We start from the raw sequence: 18,629 nt of genomic DNA, 5'->3' as shown, positions 1-18,629 counted from the left end.
CGCTGTGTTAAGAAGCAGTGCGGCTTGGTTGGGTTGTGTTTCGGAGGACACATGGCTCTCAACCTTTCTTATCGTTGTAGCGATGAGACAAGATAGTAGCTACTAAAAAACTATTGGATACCACGAAATTGGGGAGAAAAAGGGGATAAAAAAAACACAGACAAAAAAACATTAAAAAATATATATATATATAAGCTACTGTAACTATGTGTACAACTATAGCTGAATGTGTAGAAATGCTGCGTATAAGGAGTGTGTGTGTGTGTGTGGTGCACGAGGATGTGTGTCTATCTTTGTTCTTTGGGAGGGCCTCCCCGGGTTCCTGCAGTGTAATGTACAATCCCCTGTAAGACATCAGCAGAGTGTCAGCCAGCCAATGAGTCTAGGAACGGGACAGTCGGCTATAAATGGCAGGTACAGCTCACAAGCTAAAAATAAAGGGGGGTCTGTGTTTTTTAGGAATGGTGTTCCTGAATTAAACACAACAGGTGCCAAACACTAAATCAGAACGGCTTTGCCTCAGGCTTAATGTGAAAAACAAATGAACGTCAAAGCAAGGAGAGAGTTAGCTAACTCCTGAATAATGAATAAGGTAGACTCATGTTTGGCCCATCACTTAACTAGACTCGGCACGTGACAGAGAGTCTCGCTAGATCTGTTTGTCTCTTTCTGTCTCTGACTACCTGTGTAATGCGTATCATAAAATTAACCACACTACAGAATTGAACATCTAAGAACGTCAGGAGAAGATTCAATTCTGGGAGAAGGGGAGAGATCATGTGCTGTGGCTTAGAGGCCACTCTGGGATTGCATCACGGCAGGACAGGACGTGAGACCATGGTAGTCACATACAGTAAGGCCGTGGGCCTGCCAGTCTGGGGGGAAACATCTCATGTTGAATGATTCATAAACACCCTGCCTGTGTGTGTCTGTGTGTTGACGTGGCTGGCCAGTAGATAGAGCTCCATGCTGTGGGAGAGTGGGAGCCCTGGCTGTGTGTGTCTGTGTGTTGACGTGGCTGGCCAGTAGATAGAGCTCCATGCTGTGGGAGAGTGGGAGCCCTGGCTGTGTGTGTCTGTGTGTTGACGTGGCTGGCCAGTAGATAGAGCTCCATGCTGTGGGAGAGTGGGAGCCCTGGCTGTGTGTGTCTGTGTGTTGACGTGGCTGGCCAGTAGATAGAGCTCCATGCTGTGGGAGAGTGGGAGCCCTGGCTGTGTGTGTCTGTGTGTTGACGTGGCTGGCCAGTAGATAGAGCTTCATGCTGTGGGAGAGTGGGAGCCCTGGCTGTGTGTGTCTGTGTGTTGACGTGGCTGGCCAGTAGATAGAGCTTCATGCTGTGGGAGAGTGGGAGCCCTGGCTGTGTGTGTCTTTGTGTTGACGTGGCTGGCCAGTAGATAGAGCTCCATGCTGTGGGATAGTGGGAGCCCTGGCTGTGTGTGTCTGTGTGTTGACGTGGCTGGCCAGTAGATAGAGCTCCATGCTGTGGGAGAGTGGGAGCCCTGGCTGTGCTGTGCCCACTGCCTCCACAGTGAAGTGCAGCAGGCTAGCTCTGGCTGGTTAGAACTGGGACCAACAGCTGCAGCCTCTATGGCATCAGGCCGGTGTGCGCGTGCACACGCACACACGCACGCACGCACGCACACACACACAAACACACACACACACACACACACACACACACACACACACACACACACACACACACACACACACACACACACACACACACACACACACACACACACACACACACTCACACACACAGAGAGAGAGAGAGAGAGAGAGAGAGAGAGAGAGAGAGAGAGAGAGAGAGAGAGAGAAACAAGGCATATCATAATATGCCTGTGTGTTTTTTAATGGAGTTCCCCCCTTACTAACGGCTATTATCCCTGACTAATGGCATACACTGGGCCTCTCTCATTACTGAAGTGGCTCTTTACCGGGGACCCTTGTTTCATACAGTTAGAGTTAATGCATTATGAACAGCCCACCAAGAGTAAGCAGCGATCTGCATATTCAATAACTTCTGTAATTATATGCGCCATTCATCAGATGGGATCTGATGGCAGGGGAAGAGGGGAAAAGAGAGGAGCAGAGAGGTCTGATTCCTGGAGGACAGAAGTCTAATCACAAAACTAACATGATAATTGAAATCTAAATTGAAAGGCTTGGCTCACGCAGAGAGTATGTCAGGAGTAGATTGTAGAGGTATAGGCGTCTGGAGAGTGAGGGAAAGAAAGAAAGGAAGAAAGAAAGAAAGAAAGAAAGAAAGAAAGAAAGAAAGAAAGAAAGAAAGAGGGAAAGAGGGAAGGAGAGATAAAGAGAGGGAGAGAGAGAGAAAGAGAAGGTGAGAGAGAGAAACAGAAAGAGATACGGGGAAAGAGCCCAGATTAATGGAGACTGTAAAACTGCCACACTGTCAATGTGTTCAGGGTAGTGGTATTGCTTACGTATGGGTATAGGGGGCAGTGTACTAGTGTCCATAGCACAACTACAGTAAGAGAATCATGTCTCTCCTCAGCAGGGCTAAGACTGTTTCTGGAGAATGTACAGCAGCACGAACGCGGCACAATATTCCAAGTTGTCACAGTTGGCCTTTTCTGCCTGAATGGCCCTGTTTCTCTGAATGTAGTTTCCTGTTTTAAGAGGTAAATGTGAGGTACCTAACTGCTCGATTTTGCTTGTATAACGTGCTCATTGTTTGGTGTGATAGGAGAAAAAGCTGCGCTTTTCTCATTCATTGAGAGACACCTGTGTTTGAAGTTTCGTAAAGAGGTCATCCTTGTGTCCAATGACTGAGGATACACAGTTTTTCTCCCCAAAACATTCTGTCCAATGAAAGCTAATCTTATCAACAATCTCTTTTCAGATACACTACCGTTCAAAAGTTTGGGGTCACTTAGAAATGTCCTTATTTTTTAAAGAAAAGCACATTTTTTGGCAATTAAAATAACATCAGATTTATCGGAAATACAATGTAGACATTGTTAATGTTGTAAATGAGTATTGTAGCTGGAAACGGCTGATTTTCTATGGAATATCTACATAGGCGTACAGAGGCCCATTATCAGCAACCATCACTCCTGTGTTCCAATGGCACGTTGTGTTAGCTAATCCAGGTTTATCATTTTAAAAGGCTAATTGATCATTAAAAACCCTTTTGCAATTATGTTAGCACAGCTGAAAACTGTTCTGATTAAAGAAGCAATAAAACTGGCCTTCAGACTAGTTGAGTATCTGGAGCACCAGCATTTGTGCGTTCGATTACAGGCTCAAAATGGCTAGAAACTTCTGTAACTCGTCAGTCTATTCTTGTTCTGAGAAATGAAGGCTATTGCATGCAAGAAATTGCCAAGAAACTGAACATCTCGTACAACGCTTGAGAAACAGACGCCTCACAAGTTCTCAACTGGCAGGTTCATTAAATAGTACCCGCAAAACACCAATCTCAACTTCAGCAGTGAGGAGGCGACTCCACTCTAATGTACTTGTCCTCTTGCTCAGTTGTGCACCGGGGCCTCCCACTTCTCTTTCTATTCTGGTCAGAGACAGTTTGTGCTGTTCTGTGAAGGGAGTAGCACACAGCGTTGTCTGAGATCTTCCATTTCTTGGCCATTTCTTGCATGGAATATCCTTTATTTCTCAGAACAAGAATAGACTGACGAGTTTCAGAAGAAAGTTCTTTGTTTCTAGCATTTTGAGGCTCTAATCGAACGCACAAATGCTGATGCTCCAGATTTGATTTATTTATTTATTTCACCTTTATGTAAACAGGTAGGCCAGTTGAGAACAAGTTCTCATTTACAACTGCGACCGGGCCAAGATAAAGCAAAGCAGTGTGACACAAACAACAACACAGAGTTACACATGGAATAAACAAACATACAGTCAATAACACAATAGAAAAGTCTATATACAGTGTCGGCAAATGAAATAAGATTAGGGAGGTAAGGCAATAAATAGGCCGTAGTGGCGAAATAATTACAATTTCACAAGTAAGCACTGGAGTGATAGATGTGCAGAAGATGAGTGTGCAAGTAGAGATACTGGTGTGCAAAAGAGCAAAATAGAGAACTGGAAGGAAAGGTGGCCAAAGGAGGAATTGGCTTTGGGGGTGACCAGTGAAATATACCTGCTGGAGCGTGTGCTACAGGTGGGTGCTGCTATGGTGACCAGTGAGCTGAGATAAGGCGGAGCTTTACCTAGGAGAGACTTATATATGACCTGGAGCCAGTTGGTTTGGCAACGAATATGAACCGAGGGCCAGCCAAAGAGAACATATACAGGTCGTAGTGGTGGGTAGTATATGGGGCTTTGGTGACAAAACGGATGGCACTGTGATAGACTGCATCCAATTTGCTGAGTAAAGTGTCGGAGGCTATTTTGTAAATGACATCGCCGAAGTCAAGGATCGGTAGGATAGTCACGAGGGTATGTTTGGCAGCAAGAGTGAAGGATGCTTTGTTGCGAAATAGGAAGCCGATTCTACATTTAATTTTGGATTGGAGATGCTTAATATGAGCCTGGAAGGATAGTTTACAGTCTAACCAGACACCTAGGTATTTGTAGTTGTCCACAAATTCTAAGTCAGAACCGTCCAGAGTAGTGATGCTGGATGGGCGGGCAGGTGCGGGCAGCGATTGGTTGGAGAGCATGCATTTCGTTTTACTTGCATTTAAGAGCAGTTGGGGGCCAAGGAAGGAGAGTTGTATGGCATTGAAGCTCGTCTCGAGGTTAGTTAACACCGTGTCCAAAGAAGGACCAGAAGTATACAGAATGGTGTCGTCTGCGTAGAGGTGGATCAGAGAATCACATCATTGATTTATACAGAGAAAAGAGTCGGCCCAAGAATTGAACCCTGTGGCACCCCCATAGAGACTGCCAGAGGTCTGGACAACAGGCCCTCCGATTTGACACACTGAACTCTATCTGAGAAGTAGTTGGTGAATAAGGCGAGGCAGTCATTCGAGAAACCAAGGCTGTTGAGTCTGCCAATAAGACAGAGTCTTGACAGAGCTTTGGCCAGGTCGATGAATACGGCTGCACAGTATTGTCTTTTGTCGATGGCGATTGTGATATTGTTTAGGACCTTGAGCGTGGCTGAGGTGCACCCATGCCCAGCTCGGAAACCAGATTGCATAGCGGAGAAGGTTCGGTGGGATTCGAAATGGTTGGTGATCTGTTTGTTAACTTGCGTTCGAAGACCTTAGAAAGGCAGGGTAGGTCTGTAACAGTTATGGTCTAGAGTGTCACTCCCTTTGAAGAGGGGGGAGACCAAGGCAGATTTTCAATCTTTCTGGATCTCAGACGATATGAAAGAGAGATTGAACAGGCTAGTAATAGGGGTTGCAACAATTGCCGCGGATCATTTTAGAAAGAGAGGGTCTAGATTGCCTAGCCCAGCTGATTTGTAGGGGTCCAGATACTCAACTAGTCTAAAGAAGGCCAGTTTTATTGCTTCTTTAATCAGAACAACAGTTTTCAGCTGTGCTAACATAATTGCAAAAGGGTTTTCTAATGATCAATTAGCTTTTTAAAATGATAAACTTGGATTAGCTAACACAAAGTGTCGTTGTAACACAGGAGTGATCGTTGCTGATAATGGGCCTCTGTACGCCTATGTAGATATTCCATAGAAAATCACCCGTTTCCAGCTACAATAGTAATTTACAACATTAACAATGTCTACACTGTATTTCTGATCAATTTGATGGTATTTTAATGGACAAAATATTAGCTTTTCTTTCAAAAACAAGGACATTTCTAAGTGACCCCAAACATTTGAAAGGTAGTATACATGCGATCCGGAATGAATCTGTGATGAGACTTGATCGTTGGAAATCAGCTTCCCTTAGAGGACTCAGTTGACAGTTTGGCATTGTGTGGTAAGAAAAGACTAAAGGGAGAAATGAACCCATCTACCCCAGCCAGTCATCTGTCCCTCCCGTCCTCCTCTCTCCTTCCCTGCTCTGCTATTTCTCCAGACTCTGAATTCACATTCCGCCCTCAATAACAGTTAATTAGTAATGCCAAATTCATTAACCCGTACTGCTGTATCAGTGGCCTGGGCCATAAATTAGCTTAATGTGGGCAGACGTATGCAGCTGTAATAAGGGACATAAAACGTAAAGAGAAACACATACGCCCGTAGATCATAGACGGTTATAACTCTGCAGTGGTTTAGGAGGACCCACTCTGGTCCAGACAGAGTATTCAGCTATCACATCAGCTCTTTGTGCTTTCTCTCTCCTCACAGGAACTTATATATGACGATTCAAATAAAAAGGCGACACAGACTATATCAACCATGTGTTTTCATTACTACCGTAACTCCTCAGGTTTTGGCAATTGAGTTATTGCATTGGTTTGCTTTTATCATTTGCCGTATATAATTATGTGAAAGACTGTGTTAAGATAGCATGTGTACCTGTTAGTACTAGGCATGGAATAGATCCTCTAACTCCTAGGGTGTGTTTGTGTTGAGAGATCATCCAAGAGGGAACGTTGTTTCCAGAGCAGTGTGTAGACTAGAGGTGCCAGAACCAAATAGAGAAGCAGTGCGTTCCCCTATCCTGCTGCACAGGGAAGAGGGAACAGGGATGGGAAAAGGCTGGAGGCACTTCAAGTAGTTTCTGACAGATCCTTCTAATTGGAGAGTTATTTTTCCTCTGGTAGTCTCTCTGGTAGTCTCTGGTATAAATCTAGTTTGTGTTTATTTAGAGTCAGTAAGGGAACAAGTAGGTTTTGGCCGTGTGGCATGTTCCCCCTCTCTCTCCCTTTCCCTAAACCATCTCACGTCCCTCATACAGACCCTTTCTCTCGCTCTCTCTTCTCTCTCTATCCCTCCAGTTAGTGTGACTGACGTGTCTGTGTTGAGCACATGGAAGCAGCACAAAACAAACTGCTATTGTAAAAAGGGATGATGACTTGGGCTGTCCTTGGATTACATGGTGACCTTTCCGCTGTCCTATCCCCCCAGTGGTCTCGTCTATCAGCTCACACCAAAGAGCCTATTAGGCCTGGATTCCACGCCGTTGTTAGAAAGGGTCTTGTCCTTTCAGAACACTGTCTCTCTTGCTTTCTATTTTTTCATGCCAAGGTGGTGGAGGAACACAAGTCCATTGTTCCCTCGAAGATGGAAGTTGGAGTTACTACTTTTTCCCACCTTTCTTCATATTAATGGCCTATCAAGTGCTACCTTCTAAGTCAGTGGCCAGCGTTCCGCGAGCACAGCTCCCTCGCATTAATTACATATGATTCTATTCGTACGTAGACAACATGATGAGCTAATCGAAATGTGCTAAATATTGATGTACTGTGAGCAACTATTCCTTATCCTGAGGCCTGGTCTAAGAATATCAATAATGAGGCCATTATTAAGGATCTGACTTTAAAATTCTGCCCTGCCACCAAAACAGAGAGCATAATTGTTCTGGTGTTGTCTACACAATCAACAACTCATTGTTGTGGACTTGAGAACTAAGGGAGCATGGAATGGGTCCCATAATGATTGGTCTGTGCTGCCATGCAGGCCCTGTATAGAATTGTCCACAGAAGAATGTCCTTGATAGACTGCTGATTTGTTGAAAGTGGTGTGAATGAAGACAACTGTCTGGATTTTTAGAAAAATGTCCTCTTTTCTGTCTGTCTCACTCGCCGCTCAAATAGCCACCAAGCCTCATTAGAGCAGGGCCATTCATATGGTGAAAGGCTGGGAGTCACACAGACCCTTCTGAGAGGACATGGAGAGTAGCAGCTAGCTAGATGCTTGAACAGGCGCAGATCTACTCCTTTCACTCATCTCTCCCTGAGGAAAGGGAAATGGCTCTATGGTCAGCCTTAAAAGACAGAGAAACCCTCCTAACTAACATGTCAAAAAGGTTTCTTTAAACAATATAAATAATCATGGAGAATAACATCAACTCAATGCGGCTGAGATGTGTTATCTTCATTAGATTCCAGCACATTTAAAAAGCTAAGAATTGTAGCTATAGATACACTTTCAGCTTTAATCACAATCATGTTGAGGTTAATAAACACTCACATGGAAGATGATAATTGTAGATGAAGTTGTAGGGCTGAAAGAAACGTTAAGTGATATGTTTTGTGTCTACACATAACGGGTGAAAGCTCAGTGGGGTTGTCCAAACGAGGAGCTGCACCTTTTAAATGTGGGGAGAGCAAGGGAGAGCAGGGGAGAGCAGGGGAGAGGAGAAGGAATGCTAAGTGGGCCCCTTTGCCTAGTCAACCTTCAGTGGGTTGCATTTATCTTCATCTTGTTAGACTAAATTAATTAACAATCTCCTTGTTACACACTTTCTCCTTTCATTACATCAAATAATGTGAGAGATGCAGGAGGAGGTCCTCTCTACTGGGATTAGCCAGGGACTGTTACAGATCTCTCTCTCTCTCTCTCTCTCACACACACACACACACACACACACACACACACACACACACACACACACACACACACACACACACACACACACACACACACACACACAATCTGCTCAAATATAATCACGTTCTTCATAAATATGCAGCTAAATTGAAACACTGCTTCGCTACAACAAAGTTGGCTTCTAATGTGAGTAAGAACAGATCCTATTCCACTAAAGTACATTGTGCACTAACTGTATAATTTAGTGAATTCTTTCACTTTGTTGCAGATGTACTGCTCTGCATGTGAGATTTAAACAGACTGTCATTATTTTCTAAGACAGTACAAAGGCTCCATGCTACATTATTAATATAAAGTGAACCTGTTTAAAGTTCTCCCTGATGTATTTTTCACAATGACTATTCCTCTGCCTGCATCAGCACGCATTATCAACCAGCATCATTTTCTAAACTGAAAATGGGAGATTGGTACTTTTACAGCAACTGTAACTATGAGTCAAAACCAGAAGTGATGACTCATTAGTGTAAAATAATGACTAGTTTGTCCAGTGGTATGTTAGTGAGTGACGCAGATGAGTGACGCAGATATGAAACGTGAAAAGTCATCTTAAACATCTGCCCCTCTGTCAGAGCAGAAGTGGAACTTCTGGGCCACACAGCTGGGGAGACGACTGAGTTTAATAGACAACATGTCCTTGTCCATGTACTACACAGAAATAGATGTATTAATGAGGCACAAGGCAGAGTTGCTGTCATACTTTCACATAATTGCACTGACAGAGCCCCCTTTGACCCAATTCAATTGCTTAAGAAAATATGTTGTGGTGCTAGCTAGACTGAAGAAACATGGTCCGTCTCCCATACCCCCCCTGCTGTGTCTTCCTCTCATTCTCTCTCTCCCTCCAACCCTCCCTCCCCAGGACACATCAAGCCGTGGCCAAGCAAAAGGCCAAACCCTGAGGCAAAGCCTGACTTTAATCTTGGCCTGATTGTTGAGGCCTCTGTCCTCCAATCACCCGAGCATGTGTGCGCGATATCGTTCCACTGGCACCTCTCATTTAATTAAAACAGACAGTGACAGAAGGATGTGGATTAGGAACTGTAATGATGCATTTACTTAGATGAATCGCAGTGTTCTCTCAGAGTAATGAATCCAACGAAGAACAAAAGGAAATTGCTACGAAAGAGGCTAGCGGTCAAAGGTCATGTTTTGTCTATGTGGGTCGATGTGGGTCTTCAAGTTATTGGGCTGTAAGAATCTCAGTTGGATTGAAGAGGTGTTGCTTTCTTCAGCCCTCCCCACCCTCTGTTCAGCAAGATATCTGCCCAACTGGTGCTGCTTCAACAGGTGGCTGGAGTCAAACACAATCCTCCACTCTGTAGCATTAGTGGCCCAGTGGAAATGAATAGAGGCAACATACCTTCAATAATCCAACACATGCCTGAGTATGATCCCCAGCCTCCGGCCAACACTGGAGTTGTAACACTCACTAGACCTTGGAAACAGAGGCTATTTAAGGACATTTCTAATAAATATGATTTTTGAAGATATATGTTTGCTTGGATAGGGTAACCCAGAGAGCTTTTGTGCTATATTTGGAATTAAATGGCTGATCTATAGCGCCTCTCAAATCTCACTTCATTCTGGTGTGCTGGGCAATTGACTGTGAATTTTTTTTGCTCATCCTGTCTTTTTACTGCTGTCTGTGTAGAGAATAAGGACACACAATAGTAACCTTTTAAACTAGATACTAATGGGGTATTTTAAAATAGGATCTAAAGCTGTGTTATATCAATGTCTTTTTACTGCATTATCATGTCCTTTATTTTACCGGGTTCCAACAGTTCTGAGGGGGAAAAAATTGTGTTAATTTAATAAAATAAATGACCTTTTGAAAAAAATTTAAGAGGATTCATTAGCTTTACTAAAGTTTGGCTGACAGCAGCTTTGAAAGACAGATCCTGCTGCTGCTGCGTCTTTTAATGAGACACCATTAATTAGGCTGCAACATTCAAGCCTGGAGAAGGTCGCTCACAAGGAGAGGAAAGAAGAGCCAATGGCGAATATAATCACTTATTGACTTCCTCCGTGTTATAACAGCACAAATTCACAGGATGGGTTTAAAAGAAAAATAGCATCAAGGTTACATTTTTTTTAAACTTTGCGGTCAAGTACAAACACACAACAGGAAACAGTACATCACAAACCGAGCCACACCCCGACCCCCACCCCACCTGACCTGGCCATGAGTCTAGAAGAGGGGGGCAGACAAAAGCATGCAGTACAAACACGGAAACCATAGTTTGAGAGGCACAGTACCCAGGAGTGAGATGGGGGGGGGGGTCTCTCTACACATCTGTGTAGAGGTTAGAGGTTAGAGGTTAGAGTGACAACTGCTTTCAGTCTGACTATGGAGTGTGTTGGGTATCAGTGTGAGCATGCCACGGAGAGTGCTCTAGAGGGGGAAAGGTGGAAGTGTCTATTTTACACTAACAACATACAGCTGGGGTGGATTGCCAGGCACACAACCCTCCCACCAACCCCACCCAGCCAGGGAGGAACGTGATCTAAGGCTAGGTGTCGGGAGCTGGAGCTGTGAAAGGACAGATGAGTTTTGCTCCTGACCCCCTGACCCCCTGACCCACGACTTTACAACAACAACTGAAAAAGAAACTAACCTCAGTAAAAAGCTGCTACGAAGAAAGCCCTCCATGTCAGCGTGTGGGGTTCTGCGGCAGGAGAAATACAGAGAACCATTTTAACACTGAAAAAAAGCAACATGCAAAAAACACAGAGCAATGCATGCATCTTTCTCTTCTAGTAAGGTATGTCTTTAATTAAGGCAGTGTGGAGGATAGGAAGCTCATCCTCTCCTCTGCATTCACGTCATTACTTCTAGTCTTTCCTCAGAGAGGGGAGTGGATTTGCATACAGCAAGGGCCTGATGATATGTTTGCAACAAATAAACCCTTTCCTATTGATCCTAGCGCAGCCTTCTTCCTAGGCTCTCTCCAGAGTGACACATACATTTCTGTAACCGCTGATCCCAGACCAGCTTCTGGCAGGGCTCAGAGTGGTAGGAGGAGCAGCCAGAGGTGGTCCAGCTGTGGTCCATGTGTGGCAAGGGCTCTGTGGTTTCTAGGAGCCCGATGCTGGGACACGCACCGCCATGAAGGTGGGAGGGTGTGGTTCACAATGTCACTGTTTGGAGAGGTCGTTTAGAAGCCTCGCCCGAAACATTTTGGAAGCACATGGCTGGAAATGATTCCCAACAGGTTTCATTAGCCTCTGTTACTGGTCTTCAGTATATTGTGATTTTGGACTGCTGTGTGCTTCTCTTTAAGCACTATCATCAACATATTATTACAGAAAACCAATTGGGACGGGAGCCCTGGGGTGGAGGGTTGGAATACAAGTACGTCAGTGATATCAAAACTATAGCCTAACATTAGAGTAATTACCAGGAAATTCCCTTTTCAGAGAGACAGGCAAGAGCTTCCCTCTCTGACAATGGTAAAGTCAGCAGAAATAAATATGTACAAGTCATCACACCCATTCATAGAAAGACAAAGTGTAGTTTCAGCTTGTTATTCAATTGTCTCGGTATTACACATCATCACATCCCTGTCCTGTAAAATACATCACCATCTCACCAGCATCTGATCAGCCAAGAGCTAAAGCTGGAGTGAGCTTTTCAAAACCCATGTTAGAAAACGCAATACTCAGTAGCGGCAAAGACAAAAAACCTGCTGCAACTAATGAGTGTTTTCTCCTGCTGTAACAGTCGACTCCCTTGTAGACGTCATCATAAATAACACACATCAGAGCAAAAGAGATCCAGCATCTTGGCCCTAAATGCTTTCAGTTTTTGGGACATGAGTGTAATTTGCTGTTTTTTCCTCTCCTCCAGTGAGGCTGTGGAGACAAAGCCACTGAGAGAATGGAAAGAGTGACAGGACCAAGGACACTGTGCCTTTCAGGCTAGCCTGGCCAGCACTTAGCAGGGTGGTGGACCCGCGAAGCCCAGTGGGCTCAGCCGACACTTTCCTCACAATCAGGTGTCTGTGGAGGGGGTTAGGCCAGTGGCACTGCTCTGCTCGGCTCTGCTCCCCGCTCCACTACACTCAGCCCTGCTCTGCTCTGTTCCCCACTCTACTCAGCCCTGCTCTTCTCAGAGCACATAATACCAACATCACACCAGTGACAACGTGAGAAAACAACAGTCAAATCATGCCGAACCGATCAAGCGTGTCTCCTCACCACTCTGAGAAGTGTTAAAAACACACACACACTTCTCTCTGCACCTCTCTCTCTGCACCCCTCCCTCCCTCCCTCATCTTTAGTAAGGGGACTGACTCGAACACAGAGAAACACACAACATAACTGCATAATAGACCGTCATCATGTGCCCCAAACACCCTTTTGGAGTTTAGATTCCTTGATAACAGGTTAGCAAGACAGGCAACAAGGCTATTGAAAGCCACAGGAAACTTAAACTAACCTAGATAAAACCCACTGAGTGAATGGACAGTGAGCCATAGAGGCTGGGTTCCTTTGTCATGACACTGAATGCATGTCTCATGCTTTAGTGGCTCCACAACATAGTCTTCAGCAAGCTCACTGTCTAGCAGAGGACCAGCCTGCCACCAGGACAGGAAGTGCCAATACAGAAGGGCCTGTTTCTCTCTATCTCTGTCTGTCTGCCTGTCCGTCTCTATCTCTCTGTCTCTCTACCTGCCTGTCTCCTTCCCTCTGTCTACCTGTCCGTCTCTATCTCTCTGTCTGTCTACCTGCCTGTCTCATTCCCTCTGTCTGTCTGCCTGTCTCCTTCCCTCTGCATCTCTCTACCTGCCTGTCTCCTTCCCTCTGCCTGCCTGTCTCCTTTTCTCTGACTGTCTGCCTGCCTGTCTCCGTTCCTCTGCCTGTCTCCTTCCCTCTACCTGTCTGCCTGCCTGTCTCCTTCCCTCTGACTGTCTGCCTGCCTGTCTCCTTCCCTCTGCCTGTCTGCCTGCCTGTCTCCTTCCCTCTGACTGTCTGCCTGCCTGTCTCCTTCCCTCTGTCTGCCTGCCTGTCTCCGTTCCTCTGCCTGTCTCCTTCCCTCTACCTGTCTGCCTGCCTGTCTCCTTCCCTCTGACTGTCTGCCTGCCTGTCTCCTTCCCTCTGCCTGTCTGCCTGCCTGTCTCCTTCCCTCTGACTGTCTGCCTGCCTGTCTCCTTCCCTCTGCCTGTCTCATTCCCTCTGTCTGTCTGCCTGCCTCTCTCCTTCTCTCTGTCTCTCTACCTGCCTGTCAATTTCCCTCTGACTGTCTGCCTGCCTCTCTCCTTCCCTCTGCCTGTCTCATTCCCTCTGCCTGTCTCCTTCCCTCTGCCTGTCTCCTTCCCTCTGCCTTTCTCCTTCCCTCTGCCTGTCTCCTTCCCTCTGCCTGTCTCCTTCCCTCTGCATCTCTCTTGCTGCTTGGACACATTCTCTTACTGTTTCACAGCTATCTTTCTTCTTCTCTCTTTTTCTCTCTTCCTCCCTCTTGTCTCTCTGCCTGTGTTTCCTCAGCAGAGTGTGCTGTCTAAAACTCCATTGTGGTAATGGAGACAACTGAAGTACGTCGCTCTATAGAAGTAAAGATACGGTTTGGAGACTGAATTCAGGAAAAAGTGACTGAGCCACATTGTATTTGCTCCTCTCCATAGATCCATAAAGAAAACAGGGGAGCCTTGAGTTTTAAACTAAGAGCAGGCCACATTTCAAGGGTAGCATTTTGGTGAATGAGAAATAGGGAGGATAGACATCAGTGTTAAAAGACAGCTAGCGCTGGGCTCACGGCAGCCTTTTCGAAGAACGGACCTCTGCCAAAAGCTGCCTCTGCCCAACCAACTCTCACCATCTGCAGTAAATGTGCTCCATTAAAGCAGCACCATATGGACAACAAGCTAGCTATTAACACAGCTTCAGCACATCCCCCTAACCTAGCACAGATTTCAAACTTCCAGTCAAATTGACTGCTGAATGAATGCACCACCACAGCCATGTGGGTCTTGGCATGGAGCACTGCTCCCAGCCTTCAGTCATTAACAGCCCAGGCCAGCTTAGAGCTGAGCAGAGCTGAGCCCAGTGGAGAGAGAGACACAGCGGCCACCTACAGACAGACTCTACGACACCATGTCTGACCTGGTCACTGGAAAGTGACTTTTAATTAATGGGAGAGTCTGGCTATAACCTATGCCTACATGTCAGCCCAGGCAGTTGAGAGAGGGGAGAAGAGGAGACTGCTCCCTAGCTGGGTGATGACGTAGAGCCAAGATGGCACTGATTAACCAGGGTGTGGGGACGTTAATTCCTCTGGGCCAGGCGGCCATGTTAACGCCTCTCCTTCTCTCTGAGTCATGGGGGGACCCACCCACCGCTCACAAAGCTCTCCTCTCTTCCCCCAGATCATGACGCCACGGCTGCCTGCAAGCCCTCTGTTCTCCCACTCATAGAGGAGCATACACACACACAGACACATATACACACATATATATATACACACATATATATATATATACACACATATATATATATACACACACAGACACATATACACACACATATATATATATACACACACACAGACACATATACACACACATATATATATACACACACACAGACACATATACACACATATATATATATACACACACACACAGACACATATACACACATATATATATACACACACACAGACACATATACACACATATATATATATACACACACACAGACACATATACACACATATATATATACACACACAGACACATATACACACACATATATATATACACACACAGACACATATACACACACATATATATATACACACACACAGACACATATACACACATATATATATATACACACACACAGACACATATACACACATATATATATACACACACAGACACATATACACACACATATATATATACACACACAGACACATATACACACACATATATATATACACACACACAGACACATATACACACATATATATATACACACACACAGACACATATACACACATATATATATACACACACAGACACATATACACACATATATATATACACACACACAGACACATATACACACACATATATATACACACACACAGACACATATACACACACATATATATATATACACACACAGACACATATACACACATATATATATACACACACACAGACACATATACACACACATATATATACACACACACAAACTTTCGCTCTCTCTTTCTCACACACACATGCATACACACACACCAAATCAATTACAACTCTGTGTCTTTAACCCGGCCCCAAAGGTTCAATAAATTGTGTTTGTTTATTTTTTTCCTCCTGTCACAGGTCCTTAGATTCTGTTTATAAGAAAACACACTTTCCCTCTCTCTCTAACAACATGGATGTCTACAATTCCTTGCACTAACTCAAACTACAGGAAGGGAAGCGCTGCGTGGCTACACAATAGTAGGTCTTTGTTAATAGAAAGTGCTCTTTGGTAAAAGGGGTGAATTTGACTTTTAAAAGCAAGGAGGACCAAGGCACTCTTCATATAATTAAAATGCATTTATTTGCATGGTATGTTCAATGGAAAAATATTTTAAAACTTTGACGTGTTTCAGCTGCGTGGCCTTGGTCAGGGAGTTCAAGACTGTGTCTATTTGTTCCATTGAACATGCCATACAAATAAAGGGTTTTAATGAGATTAAGAGTGCCTTGGACCTTGCTTTTTACTGTTGGTACCTGCTGGCTCTGGTGAGAATACACAAGGGCAGTATATTACTTTCTTAGAGCACATAGTCTTCCTTTCTGAGGAAATATAGTCATCTTGATGACTCAGTATTGTACTCCATAATCATAACGTCCTCTGTGACCCTCTTTTGAGACCTCATGTCAGGCTAAAACAGGAGAATGGAGGGAGAAAAATCCCAGGTAATTAGGAAACCTTTGGCTGATGATTATCCAGTGGCTGACCATTCAATGAGGACTTCATGATGAGGTGAATGTCAATGGGATGGTTTAATTGAGAATGCTATGGTCAGTTAAGGTATATTTGTCTGGTGTCAGCTTTTTGTCTACGATGTGAGCATGTGTGTGCGTGTGTGTGAATGTGCGTGTGAGAGTGCATGTATCATAACCACACACTTTTGAGAAATTCCCCAGAATTACACTTGCACAGTATAACACACACACACACACACACACATACACACACACACGCACACACATTTGGATGTGCCACACTTAGTTCTGCTTAATCATATAAATTCTGCAGAGTTCTGAATGAAGAGCGCTGCTTATATTAAGTACCTCTGCTTTTGGCCAGTGATGATATTAAGATTCCCTTGTTGAGCAGCGATTACATTTCTTTTGGAACATAAACCAAGCTCTGGGTGTAATTGCCTTGTCATTCAGAAGATATTTCATATAGGAACAACTGTGGTGTCTTAATTTCAGGCAATTAATTAATCGATGATCCCATGGGGTGTTATATTTAAAGTGGGATCCTGGTGGTAAGAGCAGAGAGGGAGTGGGTAGGAAGGGGGAGGAAGGGGTGAGGAAGAGGTAAGGTGGGATCTGTCTGACAGGCACAAGATAGAGTTGCATTCTGCTGGCTTGGAGCGAGAGACACTAAGTTCAACCTGTGCTGGGGAAGACACAACACTACCTATGAGGAAACTAACACATTCCTTCAGGAGGACACAGCGGAAAGGAGCCTTGCATGTTTGCAGGGACAGGGGTTGATGTTTAAGATAAGGCTCATACATGTGGCGGTGATGTGTGGGGGAGCATTTCAGACCTCTCAGTTGCCAGAGTAGATGTGTGAAAGGGTGGCCTACTGACAGTACTGGGAGAAGATTAGAGAAAACCTGTCCAAGTATCCCCAACATCCCCACGGTTCTCCCATCTCCACACACACACACACACACACACACACACACACACACACACACACACACACACACACACACACACACACACACACACACACACACACACACAGGCTACAACTACACTTTGACTAATAGTGATAGTGTCCCATCTCTCCATCCCCCCAAGCTATAGCTGCCAGATGAGTAGTGAATTAATTTGTGAGGCACTCCAACATTAAGAAGGTGTGTTGAAAGGTGTCTGCTCATGTTTCAAATTAAACGGGCTGCTGGTCAGCATTAGCACCTCGGCACCCGCCGGCAGCCGCTTGCCTCCAACACATAGGGGGCTGGGGAGGCAGCCTATCCACCGTTCACACTGGAATAATTACAACATGTCAGGAATAATTAATTTCCTCATTTTTCAAAAGGATACACAGAAATTACCATGTTATTATATGACAGAGTCCCTGGGAGGATTGGATTAAATGTGATTTCTAGCACAGCCCACACAACAAATTAAAATGAGAAATAAGATGGAGAGAAGCAGGGCATGGAGCATATGTTTATGGCAATGACTGAAGCCAAGGGACCAGAAACAACCATCTTCATTTCATTTTATTTAAATCAGGCCGACACAGTGTGTCTGAATGACAGCGCCTGCTAATGGGCCCAGATTACAGGCTCCTTGGTATTAGCACAGAGATCCAGCCACTTAGTGGGGGAGTAACGGACGCTAGCTACTGGGTCGGGCTACACTACAGCAAGACCATCTGAGCATAATGCAGACATTAACACAGGTTTAGGATCCTCCAACCCCGCTCCACCCTCCAGGACAAACAAGGAAACAACTTCACTGAGCTTACAGTACATTCATGTTGAGATCAATTAGGCAGGGTGGTTATTTCAGACAGCGGCAGCTGATTTCTCAGAAAGATCAACTGACAATGCTTATTGACTGTGAGCTGTTCTCAACCTTCATTCTTCTCATCTGAAAGAATAATGACATTATACTATGTCCAAGTCAATCATTCCCCATCGTTTTGGCGTCTAAATTCTTCAGAAATGTAAATGTAAGTTCATAGCTAAAAATGCATGTTGATGCTTACAAGTTAATGACCCCTAGAAGAAAGACAACAACCCTGCAGAATTACACCATGAGGAGAGAATAATTATATTCCAACAAAATGTCTTAGTATTTTTTTTCTATATTTTTCTGTACTGTATTGACAAAGATAGCCGAAACAAACGTACATTAAATGCAGTAGCACCTTTTACATAACTCAAACAATAAACATCTTAACCATCGGG

The 18,629-nt window shown here is 44.6% G+C and overlaps 1 protein-coding gene across 1 annotated transcript in view; it reads right to left on the bottom strand.

Annotated features, from left to right (window-relative positions):
• The window catches only part of LOC116374881 (transcription factor SOX-6), a 201,694-nt gene that overhangs the window by 142,556 nt on the left and 40,509 nt on the right, over positions 1-18,629 (bottom strand). The window contains exon 4 of the mRNA XM_031831135.1: positions 11,083-11,133. Coding sequence (XP_031686995.1) covers positions 11,083-11,117 — 35 coding nt within the window. The 5' untranslated portion in view covers positions 11,118-11,133. The remainder of the gene's footprint in view (positions 1-11,082; positions 11,134-18,629) is intronic.

This window comes from Oncorhynchus kisutch, linkage group LG8 (genome assembly GCF_002021735.2).
Source record: "Oncorhynchus kisutch isolate 150728-3 linkage group LG8, Okis_V2, whole genome shotgun sequence".
Taxonomy (NCBI): domain Eukaryota; kingdom Metazoa; phylum Chordata; class Actinopteri; order Salmoniformes; family Salmonidae; genus Oncorhynchus; species Oncorhynchus kisutch.
This window is presented reverse-complemented; position numbering and strand designations above follow the sequence as displayed.